This window comes from Nothoprocta perdicaria, unplaced genomic scaffold, assembly GCF_003342845.1.
Source record: "Nothoprocta perdicaria isolate Ctin4 unplaced genomic scaffold, notPer1 scaffold_89, whole genome shotgun sequence".
NCBI classification, from domain to species: domain Eukaryota; kingdom Metazoa; phylum Chordata; class Aves; order Tinamiformes; family Tinamidae; genus Nothoprocta; species Nothoprocta perdicaria.
In genome coordinates, this window is record NW_020456187.1 from 986,532 (window position 1) to 1,011,567 (window position 25,036).

The 25,036-nt window shown below is 40.8% G+C and overlaps 1 protein-coding gene across 1 annotated transcript in view; it reads left to right on the forward strand.

Annotated features, from left to right (window-relative positions):
• ITIH5 (inter-alpha-trypsin inhibitor heavy chain family member 5) overlaps positions 1 to 25,036 on the forward strand; it is a 47,673-nt gene that overhangs the window by 6,905 nt on the left and 15,732 nt on the right. Inside the window, exons 3-7 of the mRNA XM_026052441.1 lie at positions 1,692 to 1,855; positions 2,230 to 2,337; positions 5,599 to 5,849; positions 13,272 to 13,441; positions 15,322 to 15,438. Coding sequence (XP_025908226.1) covers positions 1,692 to 1,855; positions 2,230 to 2,337; positions 5,599 to 5,849; positions 13,272 to 13,441; positions 15,322 to 15,438 — 810 coding nt within the window. The remainder of the gene's footprint in view (positions 1 to 1,691; positions 1,856 to 2,229; positions 2,338 to 5,598; positions 5,850 to 13,271; positions 13,442 to 15,321; positions 15,439 to 25,036) is intronic.

The following is a 25,036-nucleotide window of genomic DNA, read 5'->3' on the forward strand; positions in this document are numbered from 1 at the left end:
CTTTTTCCTTTTTCCTTTTTCCTTTTCTCCTTTTCTCCTCCCCTCTCTTTTTTCTCCTCCTGTTCTGCAGTCTGTCAGGATAATAGAGGTGGAGCTTGTTTTGGGATAGAGACATGTGATAGAAATCATTTGCAGATAGCATGTGGTAGATTAAGGAAAACAAAAAAATAAAAATAAAAACTGAAGGACGTGGTTCTTCATGTAAAATATCATTAAGCTGTGGAATTCCTTGCAGCAGAATGGTGTGGTTCTTCAAAAATTTTCCAGCTCTTAAAAGTCACAGTCATGGTCAAGTTCCCTTGAGAGACACATTTATCAGAGGTGAAGATGTATCCCTGAAGGCTCAGGCAGATGAGACTTTATTTCTAAGATCTACTGATAATTCTGTGTTTGTTTCTGGTTGATCCTCATTCTTCCATTTGCCTGGAATTCAGTAGTCCAGCAGCTTGGATAGCTGCATACTCACTTTTTGCTGTTTCTGATGCCATGAACTACTGCAGAAATGTTTCCATATGATATCTACTCACCCAGATGATTGCTCGCTTTGTTAAGTCCTTTGACAACATCATTTTTGCTGAGAAAAAAGGCTTAGTAGTGCAGGTGAAGAGAGTACTCTTGTGTTCACAGCTCTTACATGGGACTATGTCTTTTCCTCAGCCTGCATGGGAAAACAGTCTGAGTGTATATGGATTAGGAAAGTTGCTCTGTATTTGCACATCTTTTGCCCTTTAGCGCCCTTTTGCTTTTAAAGGTTCAGCCTTTATATAGTTATATACACTAACGTCTTCCAGGAAGAAAACTGTTAAGCTCCATTGAGATACTGCAGTCAAATATCCCATTAGACAGGACAAATGCTCCAAACCAGGACTTGTGCACAAAAACACATTCTCAAGAAGCAGAAATTGGCATTCAGCTTCCATTACTACATCATGTCAGCTTCCATTGCTACATCATGCATCATTCACTGCAGTCTCTGCTGCTTCTCTGTTGGAAGGAATCCAGTGTTGGCTGAATGGATATTTTGTTAGAGACATCACAGTGTCAAGAGTATGTTTCTTATTAAGCCTCTTCCATACATTGGCTGAGGCTTCCAGAATGGATTTGCAGCAGCTCAGGCCACTCCATTGACAGAAATTTGTGCTGATCTACAAGAATTGTACATCCGACTCTATGAGTGTTAAAATATTGCTCCACACACAGTGATCTCAGACATCTAAGATGTCTTGCATCTGCTCTTGTGCACAGTCCAACAGGACAGTTTCTCTCTGACATTATTTCCASATCCTATGAGGAAATGTTTTGGATTTCTCTTTCCATCCAGGCTGTGAAAGGCTAATCCTGACCCTCTCAGAGAGTCAGAGTTGAAGGATGTGACTTGGGATACAGAATGAACATTTCATAGCATATACCAGCTTTTGCTGGTGTAATCAGAGCTCTGCCCAGACCATTCCCCAACATTGACTTTGCCCTTGCATGTGAACAAAGGCATTGCCATGTCTTTGGTTAAACTTTCACAGATGACCTGAAATTCTGAGGGCAAATCTAATCTTGTCTGCTATTGATTGCTTTTTTTTAATAGGAGTCTCATTATATGAGAGTTACTTGTTAGAGCATATTAAATATTAAATCTAATGACATACTGAAGAGGTGAGTTATCTATCTCTCAATGAGTAACCTTCTGATTCCTATAGGAAACAAGGCCTCGAATGTCAGAATTCAATGTGAAATCTACAATCATTTCTCGCTATGCTTTCACCACGGTGTCCTGCACCATGGTGAACAGTGGATCCGAGGCACGAGAAGCTGTGTTTGAGATGCAGATCCCAGCTGCAGCTTTYATCTCCAACTTTACTATGTAAGTAAGGTTCTGTTTCCTCACTAGAGTCCATAGCCCTGTAACTCATCCCCAGGCAGAAGCGTTTTAGTCAGAAAAATGTCTACATCAGAGCAGTAACCCAGAACGTCTAAGTATATATTGACACAGATGGTGGATTTGAGACAAAATAAGTGCTTACTGGGGGCATTACTGAGTGGCATCTAGATGGGTTTSGAAGATCCCCGKAGAAGAAGACTCCAAAACTTCCCCGGGCAGCCTGTTCCAGGGCTCTGTCACCCTCAAACTTAGTCCATTCACATGTGCACAGTCTGCAAATGCTTCTGCAGTGAGTGCACAGTTGTCACTGCTTCTGAGCTGCAGAGTGGTCACACTGTCATCTCTGGTCTCTCTAGGAGCATTGGCAACAAGACTTATTATGGAGAGGTCACAGGGAAGGAAAAAAAACATGGCAATGAAGACAAAGCAAAGACCAAGAAGCCTCCAAGCCCCACAGATGGAGTGTAAGTATTATATCTTTGGTTGAGTTCTGCCAAGTGAGATACTCTCCTCCCATTTTTATTTTGCTACTTTGACATACTTATGCATGGTTTTATAGAAAGATGGAGATGCTAAATAGAACATGACCAGTACCTTTTGGTTTAGTTTTCATATTCTGAGTTATGTGAAACTGAAGGTGGCCTTTTTTCAACCTTGTTAGACCGTCGTGAGACAGGTTAGTTTTACCCTACTGATGATGTGTTGTTGCAATAGTAATCCTGCTCAGTACGAGAGGAACCGCAGGTTCAGACATTTGGTGTATGTGCTTGGCTGAGGAGCCACTGGAGCGAGGCTACCATCTGTGGGATTATGACTGAACRCCTCTAAGTCAGAATCCCCCCTAGACGWAGCGATACCGCAGCGCCGAGGCRCCTCGGTGCGCCCGCCCCGCCGGTCCRTCGCMCCCTGGGCGGCAGGCGGGGGYGGGCCCGGTGCGGAGTGCCGCTCGCGGTCGGGAGCAGCGTGGACGGATGTGGCGCCRCCTCTCACCCGTTGTGAAACACATGTTCGTGGGGAACCCGGTGCTAAATCATTCGTAGACGACCTGATTCTGGGTCAGGGTTTYGTACGTAGCAGAGCAGCTCCCTCGCTGCGATCTATTGAGAGTCAGCCCTTGACACAAGCTTTTGTAAAAAAAAATCTAGGCTGAAGAGTTGGGCAGAGAGGAACCTCATGAGGTTCAATAAGGACAAGTGCAGGGTCCTGCACCTGGGGAGGAATAACCCCAGGCATCAGTACAGATTAGGGGTCGACCTGCTGGAAAGCAGCTCCACGGAGAGGGACCTGGGAGTCCTGGTTGACACTAAGGTAACCATGAGTGAGCAGTGCCCTCGTGGCCAAGAAGGCCAATGGGATCCTGGCCTGCATCAGGAGGAGTGTTGCCAGCAGGTCAAGGGAGGTGATTCTGCCCCTCTGCTCAGCTCTGGTGAGGCCGCACCTGGAGTACTGTGTGCAGTTCTGGGCTCCCCAGTATAGGAGGGACGTGGAGCTTCTCGAGAGGGTCCAGAGAAGGGCAACCAGGATGATTAAGGGAATGGAACATCTCTCGTACGAAGAGAGGCTGAGTGAGCTGGGCCTGTTTTCTCTGGAGAAGAGAAGGCTCAGAGGGGATATGATTAATATGTATAAGTTCAGGAAGGGAGAATGCAGGGAGGAAAGGGACAAGCTGTTTTCACTGGTGGCCAGCGATAGGACGAGRGGTAATGGCCACAAGCTGAARCAYAAGAAGTTCCGTCTCCAGSTGAGGAGGAACTTCTTTACTGTKAGGGTGACAGAGCAGTGGAACAGGCTGCCCAGGGAGGTTGTGGAGTCTCCTAGTCTGGAGGTCTTCAAAACCTGCCTGGATGCCACCCTGTGCCACATGCTGTAGGTGTGCCTGCTTGAGCAGGAAGGTTGGACTAGATGATCTSTAGAGGTCCCTTCCAACCTTAAATATTCTGTGAATCTGTGAATAACCTTATCACTTTGAAGGAGCTCCAGGATATTAAATTGATGCACTTGTGAAGGGAAGAAATCCTGTTACCTCCTCAATAATAGGCAAAAAAAAACAGTGTTCACAGGGACTGAATAAGTTGCAACTTCAAGATTACTAAGTTAGGCAATATTAGGGCCACAAGAAGCATTCTGCAGCCTTATTTACTTACTCTGCCCTCAGTGCTTGACTTGATTTAGTGCTGGTCATATATTGGCAAAAAATCCTATCACCTTTATGATCTAAAATTCTATATGTTCCCCTGAATGCTATTTTACTCTTAAATCTTACAGAGGTATAAATTTCCCCAAATAATTCTGAAAGAGATGCACCATAGATGAAGTTGGATTTTGCTATCCTGGAAAATCTTGCACTATTCCCAGTAACCTGGGATAGTAGCACTATTCCAACCTCAATTCGTGATAAGGAAAAGCTAAGTAGGCTATGACTCTTCAGACCAGAAAAAATATAAACATGTGGGAAGGAAATAGTCTGATAGAGATGAAGCTATATTATGAATGATATATGGAAGGAGAATAAGGAAAGTTTGTTTTCTGTCTCTCATAGCAAAACTTAGGAAAATTGAATGAAATGGTCAGGCTCAAATCAGCTGAAACAAGGTGTTCTTTACATAAGCCGTGTATGATGTTTATTGCTACTGGAAATTGTGGATGCCAAACAACATTGGTTCAGAAATCTAGACAGTTTTTTTGACAGGAAAAATCCACCAAGAACCCTTTGACAATGGACACTATCTCAGGACTCTATCTTTGCCAGACAAAGAATGGCAGAATGTAGAAGAGTGATGAAGATAGACATCACTAGTTTTCTCTCCTGTTGTGTACTCTTCTGTAGGCAATCATTATCAGTCATTTTTAGATGATTAGTGTGACCTGRGAGGTCATTCCAACTATTTTAAAAACTAAAATTAAGAAAAAGGTTTTATATATTTCAGAGAGTTCTCCGGTAACTCTYAAGTCCTTTCAGTACTCACTAAATTGTGAACATCACCAAAATCTCATATAAGTGAATTAAAAATTGGCACTATATGACACTGAAAGTTCACATTCTTGTTATGAGATGTTTCCGTATTCCTTCTAAAAATAATATTATAAATGATAGTGCCTAGCATTGTAGAAGTGCTAGATGCAGTGAGCTCTATGGGAGGTCTATAGAGACTAATGGTGACAATWAATCTTGCTTTGTATTAGCCAAAAAAAAGTTGAATATCAATTGTAAGTTGGGTTTCTGAAGACATACTGTAGTCAGTTGGAAGAAATGGACTCTTTAGGGGAGGTGTCAAGTGTTGGGATTATCTTARGGACTCTATTTTTCCCCATTGAATATGCAGGTATATAAAGCTAATGCTAAAGAAGAGGAATTGTGCCATGCTTTGCTAAATTATTGCAATGAGTTAGCAGCAGAGTGAAGACTTAAATAGGAGTCTTGCAAATCTTATACGTCCAATTAAGGGACAGCCTTTCCTCTGGCCTTGTTCCAGGTTCTATATGCGTTGCTTTATTTCTCTCCAAAAGAAGCCATCTAAGGCTTTAGAGACAGAGGTCTCTTCCACTAGAAGTTTCTTTTTTTGGATGGTGCCCTGTGGAATATTAGGATATTTATTGTTTGCTGTTTTCATGCATTTCTTAGTGTGAAATGTTTTCACTTGACCAACAAAATTCAGATTCATCATTCATTGGAGGGTATAGTATATGGTGTAGAGTGTGAAGACATTTTTGGATTTTATTTCCAGGGAGAACGGCTATGAGACATTCAAAGCTTCCATTAGTATTCCTCGTAAGATGCAAGCCAACTTCCTACTGCATTATGAAGAGCTCTTGCAAAGGCGACTGGGAAAATACGAGTATACAATCAGCATCCGGCCCCAGCAACTGGTGGGGAGGTTACGAGTTGAGGTGAATATACTGGAGAACTCGGGCATAGTTTCACTGGAAGTGCCTCCCCTTCGAAACAGCAAGCACAAAGGCAATGGGAAGGTTGAAGGTAAGGAGAGATTTTATGACCCATGACTTTATTACTCTTTGGAACTTCTCAGGAGCTGGACTGGCGGTTAGGAGTTCTCCACGGTAATCTTGGGTAACTGCATAGAATGGTGGTACATTCAATTATCCTCTTCTCCAATTGAGCTATTTAACAAAGTCTCAAGAGTTTATTAAGGCTGCACAGTATGAGACCAGCACACCAAAAAAAAAACCTGAAGGACACTTCTGAAGACAACAAAATAGAATACTAGCAGCTCACTAGATGTGAATTCTTGTAGCAAATTCCAACTTTAAAAAGATACATTTTTCATTTTCCTTTCTTAGCTCTTGCTGCACTGTATGGCAAGCACATTCCATCCCAAAGGTGACTGCATTTAGTCACAAGAAAATCTCTAAGCATTGCAGGCTGTCAGCAATATGTCTTTCATACATCGACTGAGCAGTCTCCAGATTCAAGAGAGCTGCTATAATAGCTATGACAGAAAAGGATTTTCAGGATTATGAACTGAGGTTTAGTGGTGGGAATTCAGTCTTGGCTTTTGTTCTATTATGTATACGAGGGTGTGTCTATATAGTATGAGTGTATAAGCATGTGAGAAGACTGAAGCTTCTTAAATATGGAAGTGATCCCACTGAACTCAGTAGAATTATTTTCTGTTGTTTTTATCAGCTTTAAAATGGATCTTTAGGCCTTGTACTCAACACTGGAGCAGCCTCTTCCCTGGCTCCACATCTCCTGGGAACTGTTTATTTTAAGTGAATTGTTTTTCCTATCCATCCATGCCAAGGCAGATAGGAAATCCTGCAATTTAGAACATGGGAAATTCGAATAGGAAAATTTACATTTTGCCAAAGCACCCAGTGTGGCGTAAAAGTGTGACGTAAAGGTCTACTCTTACCTGCCAGTTATCCTTACATTTTGTTTGAACAGCTTAAAAGTGTTTTTTCCAAAAAACTGACTGTGTAGTACAGGATACTGTGATTGCCAAATGTTGACAAAAAAGCCATACTATGAAGAAGAGAGTGAATCTGTCCCTGAAGCAGGGTGTAGGACTTGATCCTCAGGACTTGATCTTCAGTTACTCTAACCAGTATAATACTACTAAAACCATGGAGCTATTTAATGTCTACAAGGCAAGGAACTGCCCTAAAGCACATAAACATGGAGTTAAACTAACTGCTCGTGCTGGTCCTACTGCCTTGATCCAAATACCATTGAAATCAAGGCTCACAATGACCTGAATTAGCTTCAGGTCAGGGTGTATACAGCTAAATAGTATTTCTGCTGTACATCTACACACAGTGTGATGAATGTGCTCTGCACCTCATCAAGGACAGAAATCCTCTTTCACTTCTTGGGGAGTATCATAGTGCCTTGTCATGTATGCATTCCTGCAAAACATCTGGTTTTGTTCAGTACTAGAGACAGGCTAAGCACAGCAGACATGCTCTTGGTCTAGTACAGTATGGAAATTTTTACCTATAAGTGACATATAGGGAAAATTCTTGTGTCTTGCTGTCCAGATGGCAGTCCGTGAGTACTATTAATTCTTTGCTCTGTGCTTCAGGAGATTTAAAACAGATTATATAAAAATGGGCCAATTTTTTTGCATTCCATAATCTTTCCTTAATCAATAAAATGTACATAAAATATATAAAAATACATATTAAAATATATATATAAAAATATATAAAAGATATATAAAAGATATATAAAAGATATATAAAAGATATGTGGCTTTGCACTGTGTGTAGAGTAACTGAAACTCAGATTCTTTGTGCTTTATGCATTCATTTGCTTCTTGCCTAGAATAGCTGTTCATCCTTTGTATCTAGATCTACCTGTGCAGTTGGTGAAAACCAGTTGCTATGGTGTAAATACTCATAGAAAGTCACTGAAGTGCCAGATACTCTTTTGGGCATCCATGTCCATCATGGGTAGGCATGATGGTGTTTGTTGTGTCCCTATCAGAGCAAAGGCAGCTATACACCCTCAAGTGAGTGTCAGGGCTACTAAATTTTGCAGTTTTGTTTGTCCTCCTTTCTGATCTCAATGAAGAGAAAAAAAAAAAAAAAAAAAAAAAGGAAAAAAAAAAAAGAATTGGCAGAAGGTCTGAGTAGGGTCTCAAAAAGGTCTCAGAGAAGGAGAGCTTGTTTAGAATAAGAGGGATTTATTGCGGGTAACCTTTTCTTGCCAACAAGATCAATCCTAGTCTATGCACATAATAGGAACTTCCTGCCTTCCTGAGCACAAGTGGAAGCCACAAGAATACTCCTAGGGAGGGCAAGGCCAGAACAAAAACTATTTCACTTGGAAATCTGTTGAACTCTAGTGTATTGTCAGAGCTTGTGTTTGATCCAGAAAACAAAATGTTTGAATTATTAAATCCTCCCCACAAAGCCTATTTTTTCATATGACATGCTAAGCTGCAAACCAGAAGATTTGCACAGGCACCGAGGCCTCCAGGGAATGTCAATATTTTGGAAGTGAAAGACATATTACTTGTGAGTCTTACATCTAAAGAGTGGCTTCTTAGTGGACAGTCTTCAACTTGAGAATGAAACAAGAAAATGATGATACCTACTGTCTGTCTTTAGGATCACTTGACTGTATAACACAGCAGCAATCTAGCAAGGCCAGCAAACGATGCCAGACGCTGTCTTTCCAGTGGTTCCCCAAATGATGTCATGGCTTAAAACATGACCAAATGAGGAACGGAGGACTTAAAGTCCTTGAAAATACCCCTTGATGAGAAAGGATGAAGGACACATTTCTTTTTCATATTTATAAAGCAGTACAGAAATCACAGCACTACGAATAGAAACAGTGAAGCGTCCAAATCTGCCTCCTATTCAGTGTCAGGGCCTGAGCTACAAAGACTGACCTTGGTTCCATAAGTTTCCAGGGATTTACACAAAGTCAAACTGTGCTTTCTTATAGGCAGAGGCCATTGGGAAGTCCTGCTTACATCCTCTCTGAATATGAAACAAAGTGATCCTTCTAGGATATTTCCTTTATCAGTGACTCCTGTGCGCACAGCTTTTTTTTTTCCCCAAAAAGAAGTTATTAGGCATGGGAGTTTTGGAAAATGTTCTTCTGACATATGCAAGTTTCTGAATCTGCCTTRCACAAAACTCAACACAACCAATTTTGAGGTTGGTGGTCCTGGTCTTCTCTGGTGACCACATAGTGGAGTCATTTTCTGAATGATGCCTTACCTAGAATCCTAATGACTGTTCTCATCCTGTCTGTTCTCATCCTGTTTCCTCCAGGGCAGTAAAGTGAGAACTAGTCACAGACACAGGCAGGACATCGGGCTACTTAAGACTTGCCCTATTTTCCTTCGGAGTCTCACTCCTCAGAAATTTTTTGATCTTTCTAACCCAGTTGTCTAGAAGCTCCCACTTCTTAGTAGAGGATGAGCTTTGCACTTGAGCTCATTCCTGACTCTTCCAGTCTCCAGAATAATTTGGATTTCACTGTTGATCATATGAAGACTACATTTTCATATGTAAAATGCTTCTGCTCTTTTTTTTAATGGAATTATCTTTAATTGAACTTGATAAAATAAATGTCTAAAGGTCTAATCCCTAGCTCAATCTGGGCACAAATCTCTGCTTTTTTTTTTTTTTTTTTTTTTTTTTTTGGAGTTTAACCACACTTTGCACTCTGCAATGTCATATAGACTTCCCTGTCTCACTTACTTATCTGAAGAGAATCTGTCCAGTAAACTAATTTTGATCCAGATATTAAGTGTTGCTGAGAAGAGAAACCTGAGGAAAAGCATAGTAACAGCTTTCAAATATATAAAAGTCTTCTGCAAGGGAGAAAGGAGCAGTRTGCTCTCTGGGTCACTAAGAAATAAGACAGAAGGTCAGAGGCTTGTAAAACAGAAGGAAAAATGTGAGGCATTTAAAATATCTTTCAAATAGTGAAAGAGTGAAGCTTTGGAAGGGACTGGCAAAGGCAATGACTGAGTTTTCATTGCTGAAATGTTTTCAGACATTATAGAAAGTAGATTCTGCCTAAGAAGATGGGATAGGTTAGTAATATGCCTTCTATATCGGTTTTTCATTATTCTAGGAAAAAAATGATTCTGATTATTTTTTATTAAACTCTCTTTTTCTCTGTCTTTGCTTGGCAATGGAAGAAGAGTGAATATGAAGAAAACTGGAGCTGCTTTCCTAGCCATTTCTGTCACTGGCCATGACTTTGTACAGGCAACCTTGGAAAGCTCCTCTCAAGGGATTCCCATAACACTGCCTGTATAATGAGGAATGACACTTCTCCACCTCCATTAAGTGTTTTGAAGAGTGTTAGAGGAATGCAACATGATCCTCTTCACATCTAGGTCCCACAGTGCTTTACAAAATTTCATATATATGATTATGCCCATTTAACAGGTGAAGACTGAAACAAGAGGACTTTACTCAATTTTGAACGGAGTACATAGAAGTGATAGGACTAGAACTCAGGTTTTAGTGGTGCACATTGTACCATACTCAACCATCAACATGTATACTGCAAAAGCAGAAGTGGACAGAAGTGAAGTCCATAATGCCACAACATATATGTGTATAACATATATGTATATATGTTATACATATATATATATGTATAACATATGTATACATATATATGTATAACAGTTATAAAGGAAGAACTTCTGTTTCCAGTGTGAGACTGCCTTTCACTGACACAGATCTTGTGTCTCATATGTCCAGGCAGCCAAACTAGTGACAGTGTTGCTTTTCAGCATTTGAGGAGAAATAAAGTGAAATCCTCAAATAAATCAGAAAATATTAATGAACTGTTAAGCCATTCTGAGGAATGTATTTCACACATATTATCAGTTAAATGGGATCAGGGAAGTGACATAAGGCATGCAGGAAATCCAGGAAGKCTAGTACAATCCAGAAAGAACTGCATTAGAAATGTATATTACTTCTATCAAATCAGATCAGAGGGCAGCTGTAAGTAAAAATATATCAACGTGGAGATAGAAAGCTCCTACATCGCTATTACTTTATGACTTTTATTTGTCTGAGGATGTCTGGAGCATACAAGCACTTTAAAGTAAAGGTCAAAGCTCTCACAAGCCTCCTTCAAGGCTTATGAGTCTCTAGTATTCTTAAGTTACTTCAGTGCTTTGGCTGTATTCTCTGTTTCAGTCAKGACGAGTGCATTGAACTTGGCTAAGTCAGAGAAGGCCTGATGTAAAGTAAATTCTTGACCCTTGAAGTTCAATAATATCTGTCATTCAACCTCATTGGGATAAGAGTTTCGCCACTGGGCTTGTTTCATATTCTACGCCCTTTAACTTACAATTTCTTTTTATAGCTTATGCTGTAGATGAACAGATTCTAAATTGACTTTATTAACCATGAGGACATATGCTGAAATGAAGAGAAATCCCCTCCCTGCCTCAGTTATCTGGCTTTGTGCCTTGTATATTCAAATGGACTCACAGGAAAGCTAGGAAAGTAAAGCCAAATCAACAAGGATATAAAGTCATATAGTGCTATTGTTTTATGACTCATTTTTTTTTTTTTTTTTTGGCCTGGAGAAGTCTTAACTTCACCCAGCACTTCAGGGTAAATACCACAGCTATAGATAATCATTTTTATGAAACTACAAGTATCCAAATACTGGACTTGTCATTTTTATGGATTTGGCCTGTGTGAAGGCAGGTAAGTTAGGTAACCACTGCCTGCTTCAGTTTTCCCACATGTTAAATGGATATAATAATATGTGTCCAGTTTTGTAAAGCACTCTGGAATCTGGATAAGAGGTGGATTGTGTTGCACGCTGCATGCAACTGTTGTGTTGCATTCCTTTAACCCAGCTCAAAGCACTTCACAAAGRGGCAGAAGTGCCATTCCCATTACGCAGTGTCCCTTGGGAGAAGCTCTCCAAAACTGCCTGCACATCGTCATTGTGATCAGTATTGTTAATGGAGCCTAGAACATAATTAAAATCATCCTAAAGTAGATGTCTAAAATYAGCCAGCTATCATATCCTTGTCCCCTGACACTGTTGACTAGATCTTTACTGAGCGTAGCAGAAGCCAAGAAAATCAGCTCAGATGCACACTGTGAATGCTCAAAATGAGGCTAAATCTCACCCACCTTTTCTCTGCTATACTAGAGATATTTGGATCATTTTCAACCAAGAACTAAGAACCAGACACACAGTATAATTCAGCACCTAATTCCAAACAACTGTAGCTGTCTGGATTTAACATGTAATCACATATTAGAACATTTCCCTGCTTCAGAATAGTGTTGGTATAATCACCATGTCTGCGAAAGTATCCAAGTAGGATATCAATTTAGTATTTTTTGGGAGGTTTTCAGTAGTAAATTTGGACAAGGTGGAAAACCCTCAAACTTTAGGGCTATTCAAAGCCAGCTCTGAACTTTGACCAATCTCATGTAAGAGTTCTTAATCAGGTCAGTATGAACCAGCAGTTGACACATCAAGAAAGAGAGAAGGTAGGATTTTGACCATATGAAGAGAAAGCAAGAAATTTTCATTATCATTCAACTTTAGAAATGAAACTCCCATCACGGGAAAAGGTTTATTCAGGGTGATTCAGACCTAGATGATTCTCTTTCTTGAGATATACTCTGCATTTCTCTGAGATGCACCTCACTCTTCTTTAGCTGGGGAAGGGCTCCAGGATATTAGGTGAATTTTTATCTCATGGTTGCAGTTTGTATGACTGCATTAGTAAATGTTGGCTTTAGACTCAATGAATTAGTCTGAGATTCCAACGACTGCAATGAAAACTCTCTGGTAAATATAAAGGAGCTAAGATGACTTGTTTGGATGTAGACATTACACCCAGACATTTGTAATTAGTCAGATCCATCCTACCTCATATGTCTACAACACAGACATATATCTGAATAAGTCGCCCCAGGATTTCTTTATAAACAATACAAAGAACTCTGCAGTATGATTCATCTCATCCTGGTGGAGATGTTTAAACAAGTCAGATGAATCCTATATTTTTTGGCTCTCTGGAGCTCACATATAGAATCTGAGTTCTAGATGCCTAGAATTGGCTGGAATGAATACAACCTAAAGGCCTAAAATTRTGTGTGTTTTCTTCACAGAAGGTGATTTTCAGTTATACAGAGAATATCTGGCATTTGAGTTCTATGACTTCCAAACATCTGAGCGATGAACAAAGGAATTTTGCCTAAAAATTTATTTTCCTGAAAACATTGTGTTGTTAAGATTAGTTTTCAAATTAAAGAGACTATTGAGTTCTTTTTTTATCATTGATTAGTTGCATTTTTATCAACATGTAACTGTGTTAGCCGACCTAACTCCATGGTAATACTGTGTGAGCTGTGCTGAGGTAGGTCTAGGATAATAGCAAAAAAATGTACTATTATGGTTTTATCTCCACAGGTGATGCCTCTCCTCCTCCTTCCACTGTTATTGGACATACCAAAACCCTAGCTAAAGTAACCTTCAGCCCCAATGTTGTTCAGCAAACCAGGATTGCTCGAAATGGCATTTTGGGAGACTTCATAATTAGATATGATGTCAACAGAGAGCTGAGTGTTGGGGATGTTCAGGTACTGTATGCATTTTTCCAGGGCTGTTAACTAAATCTGAGAAGGTTCTGTATGTTATATATACCTTAGCAAATATTTTCCAAGTGAGGTCTCTGTCTTGGAAGAACTATCTAAAGTTCTGTTCTCCATCTTGGAAGAATTATCTAAAATAAAAGCAATTAGCAGCCACAAGATGAACTTAAAAAAGTGTGTACTTTATTTGCTTTCTTTTTGCATTTGCCTTTCACTTTGTCAGACTTCAAATTTTAATTGCTATGTTCTCTCTTTCTTTTTTTTTTTTCATGATATCCTACAAAAATAGCACTACATCTCAAAAATTGCATATCAATTTCTTTCTTTTTTAATACAAGATATTCCCATGATGGAGGACAATGTAGAAATAGTATATATAGAAATGAGTAGCTATGAACTGGGCAATTTTTGACATAATGTAAATTTCAGCTATCAGAAAATGACTTATCTTTATTTCTATCTTTGCTGAAGTCAGCCTGGTAAGGTCTGGTTGGCTGATTTAGCAAGATGATCTAAACCCAGCATCTTTTTCAGCTGTAAAAGCTGTACATACAAGCCAAAATCTACTCCTTTCCAGTTTGATAGCTTCAAAGTGAGTTAGTTAGCATGCAAAACCTTTATGCAGTTCTTGTGTATAAGGAAGAAATTAATGATAAATCATGTGCATGCATTTTAAACATTTTTTTGTACCTCCTGTTATGAACTTCTCTATGTTTCCCACTCAGTTTAAAAAAAAAAAAAGGTTTGAAAACTCCATCTCTTTTGCAGCTTTGTGCCATTTTCTGTGACCTTCTGAGGTCTCTGGACATCTGCAAGAAAAGGAAGCTGTTTTTTGTTGCTCACCCCCAATTAATTCATATCAAACATTCCTGCCCTCTTTACARCTTTCTATTTCTCCTCACAGTCTATTTAGGGCCAAAGCTTAGGTTTATTTTCATTTCTTTTCCTGTACTGCAACTTTGCTTCTACCAAGTAGGCCCCTCGCGTTTCCTGGTCTTTAAGACAATTTTGTCTTATCACTTGCTTCCAAAACTGTCTCTAAATTTTCTCAGATCCTGTTTCTGTCTTTAGTATTCATTTAGTATTCATTTTATCTTCTGTCATTATCTCTTTTTATTAGAAAAAAACACTCCTTACCCCTTCCTCCTAGCTTTTCCACCTCGCCTCAGATCTCTRACTCATCTGACTTCTTTTGTCTGGCATGATGTCCACCATTCTTTCCTCTAAACCAACCTGTATTCTCTGGAAAATGTCTAATTCTTCTCCATCAGTTGGAATTCCACTCTGGCCCTCCTCCTGGTAGTCATGGTTTATCGAGACYTACAAGAACTGGGACTTACCCTCTGAACTAAACTCACAGGGATAGATGCCGATGAAGCTAGAGCACCTCTTTAAAATGGTCCCTATGATATTCAGATATACCCCGCAGGTACTCAGTACCTTGCTTTGACACTGCCTGCAGGCTTTCAAACCRAGGGACTATGATGATGAACAAAATGTCATGCTTATGATATTCTGGAGGTCACTGCTTCAGTGCACTATGGCTATAGCCAGTGAACTGTTTGCCAGTATATATATTGGTTTCACTGATTGTATAAATTTGGAAATAARACCAGGTTCTCAGAAGTTTTTTGTGTTTTTTATTCTTGTGTTTCTAGCCTGTATCCTTGCTGTATTTGGAAGGAATTAGGGGTTCAGGAATGGGAGGGATATCAAGTAACACACCTGAAATGTAGATACAGACACTGAAAACAGGATCAGGTATGCCCAACCTGCTCTTCACAGCAAAGGCCTTATAATGATATATATGAAACATTATGGAACAACATGACCTATCTTTCATTCTTGACTTTCTTGCTCTTCCACAGATTCTTAATGGGTATTTTGTGCATTACTTCGCCCCCAAAGATCTTCCTCCATTGCCAAAGAATGTTGTCTTTGTGCTTGACAGCAGTGCATCCATGGTGGGAACAAAACTAAGACAGGTAAGGCCCTTGAATGCCTTATATGCTGTAAGATTAAAGAAAGGAAGGTTCAGGCTTCATCTCACCATATAAGTTCTTCTCCAAAATATTTGCAATATCTGAGCTGAGGGGAGGGCTCTGAAGACACCTCAGTGATGTGTTCCAGCTGCTACAAGAAAAAAATTACCACGTTAATGAGAATGGGACTGAAACAAAAGTGCGGAGGACTCTATCCTTCTGTGACAGAAGAATAGGTATATGCTATCAAAAATGAGTTAGGATATGGCAGGTAGGATTGTGCTGGACAGATCTGTTCTGAGCAGTTTCAAGGGATGCAAACCAGGGAGTATTCACAGTCATAGAATCATAGAATCATAGAATCATAGAATGCTTAAGGTTGGAAGGGACCTTGGAGGTCCTCTAGTCCAACCCCCCTGCTTAAGTCAAGTCAAGTCAAGTCAAGTCAAGTCAAGTCAAGTCAAGTCAAGTGCTTTCAGCAGACAAATGTATCAGGCTTAATAGCAAAAAGAAGATACTTCTGTCTTTAGATTACCCAGGCAAAACCCTTAGGTATGTGTATCTCAGTCTCAAAGGAAGATCAGTTTGTGCTGCTTGAGAATCTGGTTCTTTCGCCACAAATCTCAGTCATTTTTCTAGGGCACAATTTCTAGGGCACACAAACTCAAATACCATGCATAAGCACACCTTATCAGTGGATAAGACTAACCTCTGATATGAAGGAATTCAGGCGCTAGCATTTTTGCTTCTCCAATTGCCTGGATAGATGGAAACCACCTCCAGTTCAGAAGCCGAGCAGTTGGTTTGGAAGGCCACAGTGCCCAGAGAAACATACTCTTCTTCTCGGAACAGTATTATCTGGTTTGTGTTTTGAATAATTTTACAAATATGTGTCAGGTCTCACTCTGGACTTCCACTCAGACTGGAGTGGAAAGTCCAGCTTCCAACTTATTTATCTGTGCAGTAAAGCACAAAAACGTCAGTAGAAGTAGTATGGTTTCCTTCCATTTGAAGTCTAGCTGCACATGAATGAGATATGGATAAGTTTAATGACTTGTCTACCGCATGTCCCCGTATTTTTACCTTCTACATTTTTATCATGGCCAAGCTAATAACAGTGTCACTCTCCATATAGGTTAAGGTAGTATAGGGACATTTCAGTGCATTTGGATCATGTCATAGCACAATATCATAAGAATGRTATAAAGTCAATCGCGTGGCCTTATATCTTGAAGGAGCTGCAATTAGTCCTCTCGGGGTGCTTGGTCACCTGCATAGAACATGGTATTTTCAAAAACATTGTGCTCATTTCAGAGTCTTTTTATTTTTTTCCCCTTGGACACCAACACTAGCCTCAATGTCCTGCTCAAACAGCTACACTGGTCATTCACCAACAGTTCTGTTTCTTTCACCAAGAATATCTTTCCTATGCATGCCTTCTACCATGGTGGTGATCATACATTTTCATTTAGAAACTGTGGTCTCTATTAAATCCAATTATCTCCACTGTGAGCTAAAATGGAGTTTGACTTTTATGGCTCCTTATTACCTCCTCCTGTGACAGGAGTAGCAGGCAGAGAGCTGTTAAACAGATACTTACCACTGTGCTGAGACAGATTCTGAATAAAGATGCGTTTCAGCCATTACAAATTCCTGTGGACAGAGCCTTGCTCTTGCCTTTCTAACACCTTTCTGCTGAAAAATGCCTGTGATGCCTTGCAGAATAAATAGTTGCATCCACTTTAGCATGCTGGAAGCAGGCAGTCAGCAATAGAGTGCTGAACTAGGAAGATTAGGGCTTTGAAGAGCTTGGTGATGGTGTGAACTGCCCAACTAGTGCCTTGGGTCAGCAGATTAACCTCATGCTATGAAGGCTTTTATTCTCCTCCTGAGAGCATTAGTGTTTCTTTTTCACATAGAAACAAAATGCCTTGGGATTAACCCTTGAGGATCTGCTTCATGGCCTAGCCAGCTCCTACTGCTAAAGCCACACAAAGCTCAGGCTAATTAGGCACAGCCAGATGCCTCTTGAGACTGAAGCAAGAGAAATGTACAGGCAGAGCGTCTGCCTAGACAGGGTTGTAGGTTCTCTTGATTCTTCAGTTTTATGCCTACCTTCCTGGAAGTGACAAGCAAGAGTTATTTAAGAAATAAGCATTGGGCTAGTGATCAAGACTTGGCTTGAATCTAAACTTCTTTATTAGAACAACCTCAGCGTCATGAGCTAGGTGTACTGAACCTTCTTCCTGTTATCTAAGACATTCTCTTTTTATGGGGAACCACTGTTCCTCACTGGGGAATAGAGAATAGCAATAGAGAATTGCTATGTGTGTGAAACATATATCATCTTATCATCTCATTTCAGGTGCTCCAAAATATCAAACTTCCTTAAATTATGACTTAAAATATAACAGCTCCCATCCTCCAGATTAGTGAGGAAAGGTCTACATCTAGGGCTAGCTGAATAATATGCCTTTTTTGATACACCAAGAAAGTGGTTGTTCTGTATCCTTTTTACCCAATTGTTGTTGTTATTGAGATATTTGCTAAATTATAAACATGGTCTCTGATGGCAGGATATATGTGAACAAAGGAAATGCCTCCTCCTCTTCTTTCATCTCCAACTCTTGCAGCTGTGGTGATCTGTGGAACTGTGTAGCGAGCTGGGAATTCCCATGGGACTGCCTTTCCTCATTTCTCTCTACTGAGTCACATGCAAGATCAGCTTAAAATACGCTCAGCACTTGTAAATTGTCATCTTCAAGGTCAGCTGCAGTAACTATGGCAAAGGAGAGCTTTTAGGGTTGCAGGAGGGTAAGAGACAGGATGAGAGTTASTTCCCTGAGAAGATTTTGTAGATACTTCCTCTATCTATATTCATGGAGATGGTAGAAAATTGACTCAAACAAGATCAGAATTTCTTGCATATTACAGTTCCCACAGTGAGTCATTTCATTTTTTTATTCGCCAAAGGTTTTCCTTTTCCTACATATTTTTTTATGTTTATGCCATCCCTCTTTCTTTCTTACTTTCTAATATATGTCAGTCTTTGTAGCAGCAAGATCTGCCATCCCAGTTGGCAATACATATAGTGAGACTGGTCAATCAGCTTATATCAAATCCTTGGGACATTCCCTTTATATCTTTTGGGAAGATTGACCCAAGTGCACCTTCTTGTGATTCTAAAAGCCTTTGAATTCAGGCACTACCTAGCAAATTCAGCCCCATTGTGCCAGCTCTACTGAGGATCTGGGCCTTTGTGACAGTCATCTTCCGGCACTGGCAGGGAGATTAAGCCGAAGGAAAGAAACTCTTGAGTATGATGATAAAAATCCTTCATGTGTTCAAGACTTTCAAGGTCATTACTGCTGACACATAAAATACTGTTTCTGTCCTTAAGAGTTTTGTTCCTTCATTTGCAAAGTGACAATAAGCTCTGTGTGGAGTTGATAGTAGTTGKCTAGAGCCAGAAGAGCATGGGGAGCAGGTCATATCTGTAAAGTATACTGGAAAATAGAATAGTTTGACATTTGATTGGTCTGATCTGCTGATTTTTAGAGTACCAATAYATTTTGGCTTCAGAGGTGTTGGGGGGGATAAAACGGTTTTACATTGGCATAAGTAGCAGAAAGAGGGGCTCACCTTCCTTGAGATGAAAGCAGAATAGACTCTTACCTAGCTATTATAACTGGATCTGCAGACCCATTTGTAGAAACATTGTGCTGCAAAACTCAGTCTCCTGATCTAAGCTGGGTCATAGATAACAGGGAGGATATGGATGTCAGTATCTCTGTTACTAGGTCAAATCATGATTTTATGGCTTTGCTGTGGAAACATAGACAGTTTCTACTGATGTAACATCCAACAGAGCCATAATCAGGAAAAAAGACCAAAAGCTTTCAGGGAAGCTGTGAAATGGAGTGTAGGCAGGATCTAACAGGGACATGATACACTGGTACCTGTGAAAATGATGGAAATGATAATAGTTCTGGATGTGACTCCTTTATAAATAGTATGCTTATTAGATTACGATAGTTAGCCCCAATTTCACTAGACATGATGTAAAAGGACCTTTATCAATTGGTTTATAARGCAAGCAAACTATGGATATGTCCCCAAGAGGACAAATTTGCAGGTGTTTTGCAGATGTGAGGTTAAATGTAGTTTCTTCATTTCACCTTGTTTTTTCTATAGACAACAAATGCCCATACATTCAGTTAGGCAGTTGGCTATACCACAACCTGGCAACTAGTCAGAAGTGGTGTGCCAGACTAAATTTTTTTTGAGGTTAGTTGTGTTAGGAGGAACTCAACTGCAGCTAGGACCTGCTGCATCTTTCTAAGTATCTCTGATTATCTGCCTGCATCCCTTCAAGGGACAGTGTTGGTACACTTGATCCACGAGCCTCACTGTCTGAGCTCTCCTAAAAGCCTGAGTGCTTTATGTGTGTATATCCCTACACCTCTGTGCCTCAACACACAGAATGCCTCTGAGTAATTTCAGGCTGGGGAGAGCRGACTGACACCTGAACATTTGATGTTCGCACTCCAAACTTCACTTACATTTGKTGATTTCCAGAGTGTTGGCTGTGGACCTGTTGACTGCTAGCCCAAACAGTGGCTGCATCTAGGCAAACTACCTTAAATTGCCAGGGAGGCTTGAAAAAAACAATTGTAGTTACAATCTTGRGTGATTTTCAAGCTACTGTGAATAGGAGAGATGTGTCAACTTTTCCTTTTCTAGCAGAAAGCAAGAATCTGAGTGAGGGTAGAAAAACTGTATATGGTGTCCCCATCATAGAATACATTGATGCAGCAACCTCCTACTAGGAAATACAGAAGAGTAGTGTTGTCACAGTACTCTCCCTAGATAGGAATATGGAAATCAGAGGAAAAGATAGAGTCTGCTATGTGATTTTAAGTAGGTTATTGTCTTTGGTTGTGCTTGTTGCTTTGCAAAGTCTTTGTCTTATCTGTTTAGCTGGTAAACTCATGGCTGAGGTTATGGCTGTACAAGATCCCTCAAGTCTAAAGAACCCCTGGCCTTTGCCAAGATCTAAGTTATTACACTAATATTACTGCTTGCAACAACACTTCTATTTCTGAGAAAATCCCTTTTCACCCTATTACTGGGTACATGGTACAGGCATTGCTCATCTAGGATGGTCTGTCTCTGAAGATCAATGAGAGTGACTGCTCGGAGCTTGTGGTCAGAGCTTCTGGAGAAAGATTTTCTAARTTATTATGGTGGTAAGTTCTTTAAAAACATTCTTAGGCAGTGCTGACTTTGAGATCTACATGGTATGATTTAAGGTCCTTTAAAAACAAGATATGATATCTCCTGTCATAAGGAAAAAGCTTAGGTTTGGGTAATTACCCTTGGTGAAGTGACCTGACTATGTCAAAGTGTCTGCTCTCTTTTTCTCTCTGCAGAGTTTTGGACAAGGATTTGACCTGTGATCCTGTCTGAGGTCAGGACCTAGATAGGCATGAGAAGGGTTGTAGTCAGAGATGCAGGAGGTCGGGAAGACAGCAGGCATCCTGGAGCTGGAAATATTGAGTGGTACTCAGAAGTGGGAGAAGTGGGAAATGGGGGATGACATAGGAGGACTGTGAAAGCCAGATCCCCACCAGACTCTCAGATGGGAGAACAGACAACTTTTTAGTGCTTTTGTATTGCCCAATGCTAGCCCTGAGCAAAAGTATTGGGACTTTCCTCTAGACAACCACCATCACTATATCTTCCTCACTCCCTGGGGACCAAAATGGGAAAGTCCACATCTAAAAGTAAGAGGTGTCATAATTTAAGAAAAAGGGGCAGGACTATATAAGGTGCCAATAGAGTCATATGCTCTGCAGAAGGATAACAGATACTCCATCTCCATGGAAGCAGCACCTCTTTTCATTGAGATATAATACGTCTTCCCTGAATAGGAATAGCACCATCTCTCCATGTAGAAATATCACATCTGTCTGTAGAGTGGTAACATCTCCATTCTGTGATTGAACAATGTATGCTCAGAGAGGTTGTGGAGTCTCCTTCTTTGAAGATCTACCAAACCAACCTAGATGGCACGTGCTCTAGGTGTCCCTGCTTGAGCAGGGGCTCAGACTAGATGATCTCTGAAGATTCTTGCCAAACTYAACCATTCTGTGATTCTGTGATCCCCTCTTGGCAGGTTACAAGCACATGCAGGATGATCTAGAAAAGAGAAACTCTTCAGACYGATCAAGTCACCTCCTTGTTGAGACACCCAGTATGAGAGAGTAGCTGCATGAATCAGTGTGATTTGATGTGAAAATTGTCAGGCTAATCAACAGGAAAAGCATAACAGCCTCAGAATCACAGAGGCAGCTGGGCTGGGTGATGGAGRGGCAGAGAGCGACAGTCTGAAGTTCTTGGAATATTTTTCAAGCACTGGGACTAACTCCATCTCCCGAGGGCAAAGAGAAAAACATCAAGCTCTGCATTGAGGGCATGGGGAACTTTTGCCTTGGCATGGACTTTTTTGCTGTTTGCTCTTTGCTCTATGGAAATCATTTGTCATGCTGAGCAGTGGGTTTGAGTGTCCATCTGGCATGGGATGGAGCGCGATCCCTCTTAAAATGAGCTTAACGCAGATAAGAATGTGGCCTTCATACATTGCTGTGTCAGTTGGCCTCCTGCCCAGCTAGTTTCATTGTTTCCAGTGGGATTATTTCAGGATGGCAGTGTAATACCACGRGGCAGCCTTTACCCTTCTCCTGTCAGCTGATTTTACAGGGACATTTACTGTTCAAAATGTAATCAGTACTGTGCTGTTGATAAGGGCTTGAAATCATGAAGCTTGGTGCTGATAGTAGAGCTTGCCTCTTCAAAACCTTCTAGAGTCATTTATTAATCCCTTCAGCAGTCCACTGAATATACTGAAAATATATTCAAATATATTGCAAATATATTGCAAATATTTACCAGTTGGTGCACCTTCTGGACACATGAACCCCCTATTCCTGAGAAATCAGATCATCTTTCAGTTTTTCTTGTATTTAACCTCACCACACCACTGAGTGCCAGATAAGTGAGTTGCTACTAACTGATAGCTTGTCCATATTCTTGATGATAGTTTGAATGCTTTGCTCTCACAGAATAGAAATCTACTGATTAAATAGCCCCAGCAGATGGGAAGCTATGTGGTAAGCAGGTTACTCCATGGCAGGTAGAACTTCTGTGGAATAATAGGCAAAATAAATAGTTCTAAATCCTGGAGAACTTTTGCAGAGAGGGAAGTTATCAAACAACTTTTTCTAAGGTCATGCAGGAGAGTCAGAAATGTTTAATATATTAGCAAGGGATCCATAATTTTGGGAGGGAGACTGGACCATGCACTGGAGACAGCTCTTTACCATCATCATCTCCACAACCAAATCCTCTTCCTTCACAGGACAGTGTCAGTACAAAACAAAACGCTTGTTGTCTGGACTTGTGGAGGAGTTTTCCTTGGTTATGTGATCCATGCCTGCCAGTAGGAAAGCACAAAGATACATTGATGAGAAGGGGGTGAGATGCAGTCCATGAACTGCACAGTGCTGCCCGCAAAGGAAGAAAGGGCAGATTGTCTTATCCTAAAAGGGGGATGGAAGATGGTAAAAAATCCCAGGATGTGATCCTGGGTTAAAGACCATCGTGGGTCCAAAAGTCCTTGTTAAGAACTGGCACATGAGTTGCATTGTGTGGGCAGAAAAGAAATAGGGACGTAGCGGAAAATAAAAGTCACAAGACGTGGCTTCAAACCTCAGCAGAAATGACATTGCCTGAACATTTGATCTCTCTGTATGCCAGTTCCTTCCCCCCAAAAAAGGGTACTGATGCTTACACTTGCCTTTTCCTTGGCTACAGGGATCACAAACTGGATCCTTAATTTGCAGTATCTTCTCTGGCCCAAGTAGAACTATTTTATATATGACTTTGATGTCAGTCTTTCCTGAATTTGCAGTGTTAGTCTCTCTGAAAAACAAAAAAAAACACAGGAAGAATTGTCCAGATATTGCTGTTTTAGCATGGCAGAGACAGATCTTGATGTTTCATTAGTTGCCTGTGGAAAGGGATAGCTATGAAAAGGGGAAAAAAAAAGATATTGGGGAAAAAAAATCCTTTTATTTTTATCTGTTTTCTTTCTTCCTGTGTTTTCTTGTAGTGTTTTGCCAAACAACATATTTACTTGTACTTTTCTCCTTGTCATTGTAGGAGGTCTGATTTCTGAGTCCCTCCTCTGCGCCTTTGTGTTCTCAGAGAAGTTAGTAGCCAAGACATATGGGTTCGCAGTTCCATTTGAACTTACTCCTTGTGTTTTAGCTCTCTTCTTGTCAAATATGGATTGTCACAGTGTTTCTGGAAAGACAGTTTAAAAGTTGTGATGCATTCAGATCCTGAAGTAATAGGCAGGTAAGACCCAGAAATTACAAGGATAGATAGTTGTGATCCAGTCGTTCAGGGCTCTTGTCTGGAGCCCAGATGTTGTCCATTGAATATAGCATCATTCTGCATCTTCACAGCATCTTCAGTAGATGGTTGTGAATAGTCCTGTGTTCTCCATTCCAACCATCAGCCCAGAGCCAGATTGTTCTTCTACAGCTCTCACAGCTGACGAGTATTTCTATCCAAAGACCTCATCTCCTGTTGTTAATGCTTTACTGAAAGAACAGGTCTCTTTGCTAGCCAAGCTCTTTAGACTCACCAATATCAAGTCCACATGGCTGTCTGCTTCTGGCTAAACCTAGAAAGGGGCTGTCACAGGTGTTGATGTCTCTCCATCCAGCTGTTTCAAGTACAGATGCCAGCTGTGTCAGGGCATGYAGAGTGAGGCTACATATTGCCAAGTGATCTCAGAGACACTGGCAGGGTGGGTACTAGGAGAACCCCCTCTGCATCTGGAAACCATTTGGAAGAGAGGGCTGAGGTTGCCCTGCAGTCATGCAGAGACGAGTTGTTCATACAGACTTGGGTTCAGGGTGGACTGGCAGCCTTTTGATTTTAAGGGCTGGCTTGCGCAGAGGATGTGGGCCTGTGATGGAGTGCTTGCAAGTGCTCCAAATCAGTGGAAAGCATGAATACGTGGGCCTGGGACACGCATTATAATGAAGGGCTTGAACACCACTCCTGCTTCATAGCAGAGGCAGTGTCCGGCAATGCCAGGGCATCTAACAACCATGCATTGTCTCCCTTTGAACTGCACAGCTTTTAGGGTAGCCAGGCTTCCCCCTCACGCTGCTCTTCAAACAACCAAGAGACTGTGGCAGAAATGTCACCGGGGCTCAGATCCCGCCTAGTAGGTGCCCAGATGGCCTGACGTCATTCCAGCTGTGCCCGAGGCAGATCTTTAACCTAAAGAAGGGCTCTCAGCTGGCCCATGACTTCAATGCTGTGTTCTATCAGTGCTTAAAATAAATGAGGCCTGTCAGTGCCAAGAGCCTGATGCAAAGGTGACAAGTGACAAATTAACTGAATATGGCTGAGGAAGTTATTTTCTGTGTTGTTGGGAATCAGTCCATTCCAAACTGATCTCAGCAAGAGCAGGGCAGAAGAACAGCAGTTGTCTTTCGGGTACAGATATTTGTGAAGGTGG